At 44.9% G+C, this 8,896-nt stretch overlaps 2 protein-coding genes across 2 annotated transcripts; both read left to right on the top strand.

Annotated features, from left to right (window-relative positions):
* The first annotated feature begins 1,139 nt into the window (after positions 1-1,139).
* On the top strand, positions 1,140-4,596 carry ugt5g1 (UDP glucuronosyltransferase 5 family, polypeptide G1). The gene is made up of 2 exons (XM_062384065.1): positions 1,140-1,447; positions 2,447-4,596. The coding sequence occupies exon 2, from the start codon at positions 2,452-2,454 to the stop codon at positions 4,030-4,032; it is 1,581 nt and encodes a 526-aa protein (XP_062240049.1). The 5' UTR covers positions 1,140-1,447; positions 2,447-2,451; the 3' UTR covers positions 4,033-4,596.
* A 2,288-nt stretch (positions 4,597-6,884) lies between these two features.
* On the top strand, positions 6,885-8,883 carry si:dkey-165a24.9 (G-protein coupled receptor 4). Its single transcript, XM_062384492.1, has 3 exons — positions 6,885-7,128; positions 7,226-8,030; positions 8,176-8,883. The coding sequence occupies exons 2-3, from the start codon at positions 7,450-7,452 to the stop codon at positions 8,597-8,599; spliced, it is 1,005 nt and encodes a 334-aa protein (XP_062240476.1). The 5' UTR covers positions 6,885-7,128; positions 7,226-7,449; the 3' UTR covers positions 8,600-8,883.
* Positions 8,884-8,896: the final 13 nt, after the last annotated feature.

Raw genomic sequence — 8,896 nt, 5'->3', positions numbered from 1 at the left:
AAAGTCTATTAACTGCATTAAGACAGAGAGTCCAAAACGAAACCTCAACCAGCCAACGCACAAAAACTCAGGAACTGAACCAGGAGGAAGAGAACTGTGAGCAGGAGCAACACTGGACCCAACACAACTGAAGTTAACAGACGAAGTGACAAAGACGAGAGAGAAAGACTTAGTCTAAATACTGGAGGGCTGAGGGACACATCCGGCTGCAGGAGCAGGTGATGAGTGGTGGGAATCAACAAAGTACTTTTACCTCATCTTCAATTTTTTTTTAACAGAATAAGACAATGTGTAATTTGAAAAATGGACATGGCCAGCTCTGGACCTGACTCAGTATAAAATAAAACTGTGTTACAGGAGGTTTCCTGATGGTCACAAGAATGATAAAAACAAAAGTAGTTTCACATTTATTTGCAGGCGATATATAAGTTGAATCACATTATAAGAAAAATGAAAAAGAAATACAAGCGGTGTCAAAACTTAATACGTCTGCTATTCCAATATGTTTAAGGAATGTTTGAAGAAAGCAAATGAGGTAAATGCTTTAATGTGACAGCACAACTCAAGTGCATTTGATCTAATTTTGCATCTTGGGAAACAGATACTTTATAATACACTTTTGCGTCACATATATCAGCAAATATCTGTACTTTTTTTTAAGATGCATAGTGTTAAACACTCACATTGTACAGAAACGCAACTTAACTTTTCGTAGCAGGTTTACCTTAAAAAAATTGCGGTTACTTGCTAATTTTGATGAAAAAGTAAAAGTGAGGCTCGTGTCCTGTTTGAACTCAACGGTCAGGTTTATGTGAGTCCACAGAGGCACGAGGGGAGAGGGGAAGGGTGCAGTCCACTGATATGACTCTACCCCGTGCTGTTATTGTAATCACCACTGCTCACTTATTTTTTCCCTCCGCTGTGTGACCTCGCCGCTTCCTCCTTCCCTCGTTCCCCCGCCACTCCCGTCTCACACTGCATGAATGTGACTCAGTTTGGATTTGCACCCCCCCACTGGCTCAGGAAGCCCTGTGCACAGGGGGTTGAGGGTGGTGCATGAGAGCACCCCCCAGGGGAACATGCAAGAAAGATTAAAAACAAAACTAAAAAAGTTGAGGGGGTGAACTGAGGGATAACTTTTCACCATCACACGCACAACAGCAACGTACTGTATGTGTGGACCCCAACAAATGAAGTTGGTTGATGTTGTCTTCCTACATTGACAAAACTTTTTAAATATCCTGAACGCACACTAAGATTCTAATCTATACCAGTGGTACTCTCTGGACCTGTGTGAACTACAGGTAATCCACGTACTGGACTTTGGCCTTGTTGCAGGTATATGTGTCAAAGTTAAGCTATGGGGAAACAGACCACAGAATAACCTGGCACCCTCTGGACCTGTTGTTTGAGACAAACTTCTGGATTCGGACACAAAAAGAACCAGGTGAGGCATCTGATCCTTAACATATAATTTACAGTATCTTTGAAATACACTTACACAGTGGGATGTACAGGTGTCAAAACATAACTAGTAAATTTCTTTCTTTCTGATTTGCTGTGATCGTGAACTGAATGAGCAGACATGTTGAGTAACATGAGTAAAACAGGAGAGAGGTTGGAGAACTCACAGTGGCGACCCAGGCAAAATCAGACTGTGACACCGACGCCTGTCATCTCAAGCTCATTGCAGCAGGGATGGCACGATTTTACATTTTTAGTGTGTGTGTGTGTGTCAGCATGTCAGCTGTTCGGAAACCAACATCAAACAAGGATTTCTCCTCTCACTGTGAACTCCTCTAATGGAGGTTTTTGTCCAGCAGTTTGGAGGAAGTAAAGCTGTTACGTCAGTTCCCTTTTCTCAACTTTCTCTCCATTTAAGTGGCTCACACACACACACACACAAGTGCACCACACACACACACACACAACACTAGAGATCTCCCATGATCTCCTCTGCTGATGACAGCTTGTAAGACTCACTTTGCAATTTGTTGGATCAGTACAGAACTTTTTCATACTCAAAGCCCTCCCTTTTTTTGAACAATTCCACATCCCATTAAGCACTTGCATCCCCTCTGTTCTCTGCTCCCATCAAATGCATACATACTGCACTATGACCTTACCTCAAACTATTGTTGATAGTGTTACACAAAAGTACAGCAGCTTATAAGGTTATTGAGAATAAAATCGAAATTTTACCCCAAAAAGGCGTAGTATTGCAGAAATAAACTTTACATATATTTTGTGGTAAAATACAGATTCTATTCTAGTAATAATATGACCTTATTCTCGTAGTTTTGCAGCTTTACGCTCGTAATATTACAACATTATGAACAAAGTTGTTTTTTTCCTTCAGAATGGCCCTTATACTCCATCATTCACGGCAAAGCTTCAGACAGACTACAAAACATTCTAACATTATGTTTTATCTCATGTTTCTCAGAGGATATGTCCGGCACAATCCCAATATTCCTGTCATGGCTCTGCCTCCTGCTGCTAAATCCCATCAGCGGCAGCAGGATTCTGGTATTACCCGTCGATGGCAGCCACTGGATCAACATGGAGGTGATCCTCCAAGAGCTGCACTCTAGAGGCCACGAGCTCACCGTGCTGCGCTCCGCCAAGAGCTGGTTCATTCCCAGTAACTCTTCTATTTATACATCTATTGACGTGATAATGCTGGAGGACGAGTCAAACAAGGACTTCGCAAATACAATGCTACAAGATGTCATGGAATGCCGCAGGTCGCATAGTTTTTTACGGACCTTATACCAGCAGAACATGCTCACTTCTATGTTGGCCAAAGGCCATGAGATCCTAGCCAGAGCAGCTGCTTTAATGTTGGATGACCCGGTTTTCATTAAGAAGCTGCGGGATGCAGAGTTTGACTTGATGCTGACGGACCCTGCTCTGCCTTTAGGAGTTCTTCTGGGTAGTTACCTCAAGCTACCGATGGTTTTGAATGTGCGATGGATCAATAGCGGGGAGGGTCACCTCACCCTGGCTCCCTCTCCTGTCTCCTACGTGCCCGTGTCAGGAAGTGAACTTCATGATAAGATGGACTTTCAGGAAAGGACCAAGAATATGTTACATTACCTCTATAGTGTTTATGAACAGCACGTCATTATTAACCCTCACTACTCCGATCTTTTCCGACGACACTTCCCTCCTGGGACTGACTTGCTGTCGGTGCAGCGTGCAGCTGATATCTGGCTGTTGAGGGCGGATTTTGTCTTCGAATTCCCTCGACCGACGATGCCCAATGTGGTCTACATAGGTGGGTTCCAATGCAAAAAGGCCAAACCCCTCACCGCAGAGCTGGAAACCTTCATGCAGAGTTCTGGAGAACACGGGGTGGTGGTTATGTCACTAGGCTCCTATGTGTCAGCCCTGCCTCGCAAAGTCACTGAGGCCATAGCTGCTGCTTTTGCTCAACTCCCGCAGAAGGTGGTGTGGAAGTTTGCGGGAGAAAAGCCGTCATCGCTGGGCAACAACACCCTGCTAATGAAGTGGCTGCCTCAGAAAGATCTCCTGGGACACCCCAAGACTCGGGCCTTTGTGGCCCACGGAGGCACCAACGGCATGTATGAGGCCATCTGCCACGGTGTCCCTGTCGTTGGCCTGCCGCTCCTTTTTGACCAGTTCGACAACCTACTCCGGCTGAGGGTGCGCGGGGCAGCGCGGGTGGTGGAGGTCCATTCACTCACCAAAGACAACTTCCTCGAGGCTCTAAAGGACATCCTGGAGACCCCCTCATACCGAAACAGAATACAGCATCTCTCCCTGCTACACCACGACCGGCCACTGTCTCCAATGGACACCGCCATCTTTTGGATTGAATACGTCATAAGGAACCAAGGAGCAGCCCATCTGCAGCCGGCAGCTTTTAGTATGCCCTGGTACTCCTACTTCTGCCTGGATGTGGCTGTTTTCATCATGGCCGTCCTCGGAGCCCTCGTCTGGGCTGTAGTCCTGGTCATTAAGGTTCTCTGCTGCAGGAGGTTCAGGAGGAAGATAAAAGCCGAGTGACATGATTCAAATTATTTAACAGCAGCTGACACATTTTAGCTGCTTATTTTAGATGTACATATTTCAGAAAATCAGGATTCTAAATTTTAGATGGTTGTTAAGCGTCAGATCTAAATGCTGAATTCCCCCCTTATAATCGTTTTTTTCCCAGAAATATGGCAAGTGTTTTGTGGAGTATGTTCACTTATACCTCATGTAGTCCTTCATACTTTACAAGACACCATCCTCAAACATTAACCAAGTGAAAAAAGTGCTTTTCTAAGCCATGTATACCATATCATAGATGTCATATTTCTGATGAAGAAAAACCGAGAACAGTGACAGCCTCCATTTGACAACCTGATCACGGTGTGATTTAGTTTAGTTTCATTGACTTCCTGTTTGATCCAAAGGCAACGTGAGCGGAGTGTTTAATAGTAGATGAAACCTAAGTCCTCAAGTTAGCTCCACGTTTCTACCATGTTTTATTTCACTCTTTTGGGGGATTTTATTTAAAAAATGCTGATACATGTATTTATCTTTTGTAATTAATAATAAACCAACTCCCGTACATTATTATACAAATGTTCAGATTTCCTTCTTTGTATAATATCAACATAAAATGGACATGTTAAGAGCCTGTATGATACTTCAGGCAAAATGTACCTTGAACATACACCTGAAACACACAGAAACACACAGTCTTATCGATGAGATCAGAGTTCAGGGATGTAAACCACAAACAGATGTACAATCATAGCGTGCACAGTAGTTTGCATAGCTGCCAAATTTGGAAAAGGACCTCAGGCCAATTTCTGGGGATAAAGTAGATGTAGTTCGCAGAAATTTAAACTGGTAGCAGAACTGAAAATAGTTAGAAACATTTTCACGGCATATATTCCACCTTCATATTGGTTTCTCACTTGGCTTCCCAGAGAAGTGAGTCAATGTTAGATGAAAGAGCATTCATTAAAATAATAGTGTGCTTTTGTTTCTTACAGGGACACTTTAAATTAAACATATTGTGCATTATACATATTAGAGTGTTTCCTGCCTTCTTCTGTGTCATCATGCGGCACCCGGCTGTTGTGTTGTCCTTTTAGGTGGGGTGTGTGATTTGAGACTGTGCAGTTTTTTTCACACTGCAGCTTCCTGTGTGATCTGTCATGTTAGGTAACTTTGCATTAACACACTATAGACTATTCTCTATAGATATATTACTGATCTACTTTTCCTAACTGGAAACTAACTTAAAAGCAGAATATCTCCGGCTGCTGCTGGTAAAATGCCACATGGCAGTGACTCCATCCCCATCTTTTCTATGTGTATATAGTACAGTATGTAGAGCTTTTTTATGGCAGTTTGAGTAGATAACTACGGTGGCCCTGAAGTGCAAATAACAACGGCAAATAAGAGATCACGACAGCAAATAAAAATCACAATAGCAGTTCAGAAAACACAACGATAAATACAGAGCACAACGATAAATCAGAAAACACATCAGGCCCAATGATAGATCACAAAAGAATGTGGACAGTGCATCCATCCACTAAGTGACGACCCTTGTAATAGCAGGTACCCAAGTTTTCCATTTTGTGTTTTGTGATTGGCTGTACCTCCTGCAGTATACATCCAGCCTGCTGCAGGAGTAGTTTATCAGGCTGCCTCTCTGCCCGGGGCCTTATCCTGGGACACTTTCCCCTGCTGCTGATTTGCTGTCTGTGCACACTGCACAGGGGCATGCACGGGGTCATGGCGACCTACATGCAGGGCCCTGGAGCAAACAGGGCCCATTATATATATATACATTATATACAGTATAATGTCTCGGGGGACTGATCAGATTACGAGTGGCTTATTCAGTAACTCAGAGATCGGTGACATTTAAAAGAAACAAAGTGAGTGAGTAGACCCTCCTCTCCTGTAAACCATGTGATAAAAATACTTGTACCAACACCCATTGTCTCAACATACCCATTCTTCAAGAACACAATTTCAATTGTGTTACTGTTTTTCACTCAGTGGTGCTTGAGAAAAATGTATCCTGGTCAATTTAACAAATTCACTGGCATGTTTTGGACAACAACATTTTTTTTGGAAAAAAAACAACATTTACATTTACTTTTCTATAGGGTTGTGTATCTGCTTGCTATTTCTTTGCAGGGTTTTCATCTCATCTGACAATCAACTCCTTGAAAAGAGTTCATATGAGCACATATGTGCACACACACAAACACTCACTCGCACACACACACGCACGCACGCAAACACACACGCAGACACACACGCACACACAAACACACACACACATTTAGTAAGACGCACAAAACAGGAAGGAAGACACACAAGTCTCCATATTTGTCTGCTTGACACAAACACATATTTCACACATGTTTAGACACACACACACATTGCAAAACTTGACAGATCACTGCATGTGCCCCCATAGTTGTCTCCATGAGAAAGACACACACACATAACACACATTTAGTAAGATGCCCAAAACAGGAAGGAAGACACAAAACTACTTTTTGAGGCCTTCTGTGTCTAATGTATACAAGTATGTTTAATGTTTTGCAGATCACTGTGTGTATTGTTGAAAAAAACTGTAATAAGCCCATCACCGGAAGGAAAGCCACACTCTCTGCTGTGTTGTTAAACACATCTAAAGCTGCCAAATGAAAACTCTGCATATTTCCACCGTGTAAACTATATGGTTCAACAGCACGTTTGAAGAAATCACATAGCAGAGCGGCAAATGTGTTTAATGGCACAGAGCCAGCAACAATTTAAAGGGCATTAGTGGACACCCCACATTCGTTCCTCCCCTCGCAGCCCTCAACCACCTCAATCATCGTGTCAATTGCTGGAGGGAGAGAGCAGGAGACACGGAGAGAAAGAGAGAGTGTGTGTTTTTGTTCTGGGCCAGAAAGGCGTTCTCCTGCCTCAGGATGTTGCCTTTAAAGCTGAAGAAGTGGGTTTCCTGAGGAGGAAACGATCACAGAATGGACGAGGCTCAGGCGAGACACCGTGTTCCCAACATTTCTTGAGCACAGGTCACCAGGCAGAACGGGTGCGAGCCTCAGTTGAGCAGAGCGGGTCTCACAGCTGGGAAAGGTGAGTAAGAACTCTTGGTTGTATTGTGAGGTTTATACCCCTTAGGTATCTGCTGATAGTAAACCACTTGGAAACGGGCATTCTATCTGTTGTGCAGGTGTTTCCCCTGATGGATCCTGGATGCTTTGAGGCCTGGATGACCTTCAAAGGAGAATGCATTTATGAATTTTGAACAATGGACAAATAACAAGTAGAGTCAGACTTGTGCTCTGGGTGAATGAATGGGTGTTTCTATGCCAACTCATCCTCTGGCAAGCATCCATCCACATTTGAGGAAGGTGTCTACGCGTTTCCCATGTCAGGTATTTGACCGTCAGAGAAATGAACAACGACAGCTGCAACCTCCCGTTGGACACGGACACATTCGGCCTGACCTGTATCTACGGCCTCATCTTCTCTTTGGGTCTCCCCAGCAACCTGCTGTCTCTCTGGGGACTGTACCAACTGGGTCGCTCGGGCGGAGGAGGCTGCCAGCTGGTCTACATCCTCAACCTGCTGCTGTCAGACCTCCTCCAGCTGCTCACCCTGCCACTGTGGATCCTCTACCTCCAGGGCGGGCACAGCTGGCCCTACGGCCAGCTGACCTGCGAGCTGGTCGGCTACGTGTTCTACGTGAACGTCTACGCCAGCGTTATGTTCCTGTGCCTGATAGCGCTGGACCGCTGCCTGGCAATTGTGTACCCGCTGAGCAGCCGCAGGGTGAGGAGTGTTAAGGTGGCAGCAGTGTCCGGTGTGGCGGTCTGGACCCTCACTTTCCTGTTCTGCCTGAGCGGGCTGCTGCCATCTGTGTTTGACTCTGACAGACTGCTGTGTCTGGAGCAGTACCCCGTAAGTCCTAGATATGCCCAGTTCAAGATCACCACTGTGGTCCTCGGTTTTCTGCTGCCATGTGCCATACTAGGGTGAGTGGACTCCCAGCCCGAGGATATTCCTGCTGTTTCCTAGATGTTATATTGTGTTTTCAAATAAGTTCATTTAAAGTTCCTGTTTGAGATATTCTGATGAACAAGCTGAGTTTCTTATCTCTATCTCTGCTCCTTCCCTCAGCTACACCTCAGCCCACATCGGGGTCACACTCAGGCGATCTCCCTCCCTGTCCGACCACGAGCGCCACAAAATCGTGGGCATCCTGGTCGTCATCACAATCAACTTCATCGTCGTCTTTGGGCCCTACCACCTCGTGGGCGGATACAGGTTTGTGTCCTTGCTGCTGACGGATGAACCGTGTGGTTTCGAGAGTTCCATTTTCCTCATCTATCGCCTGTGCTACGGCCTGACCAGCCTTAACACCCTTCTGGACCCCCTGTTCTACATCTTCCTGTGCGCCGACGCCCGGCTGGAGCTGCAGAGGTCCCTGCCTTGCTTGGGGCGGGGCCAAAACACTCGCGGAAAGGTGGCCCTCAGTGCCAGAGCTCAGGCAGACAACCTTGGGGGGAGTGAAACTGGACACAATAACCTTCTTGCAATTTAGCCTGGGTTTGGCTACTGACATGACTTGGCAACTTGAGTCAATGCAACTACACCACCCAGTGGAAATATTTCTGCTTGCTTCATGCAATTGTGTGGCACAAATATTTCAAAGTGAAGAACTGTTGAGGTGTTGCTTACAATACTGTGTATTTACCTGCAAATATAGAAATTCACAGTTTGATATGTTGTTACAAATAAAATCATCAAAGCAGAAATATATAACCGTGTGAAACATGAAGTGTGAAATGGGGACCTTTCCAACTGTTTTTTTATTGTCATGACTATAGTTCCATAATTA

The sequence above is a fragment of the Platichthys flesus genome, chromosome 24 (genome assembly GCF_949316205.1).
Source record: "Platichthys flesus chromosome 24, fPlaFle2.1, whole genome shotgun sequence".
Classification (NCBI taxonomy): Eukaryota; Metazoa; Chordata; class Actinopteri; order Pleuronectiformes; family Pleuronectidae; genus Platichthys; species Platichthys flesus.
This window is presented reverse-complemented; position numbering and strand designations above follow the sequence as displayed.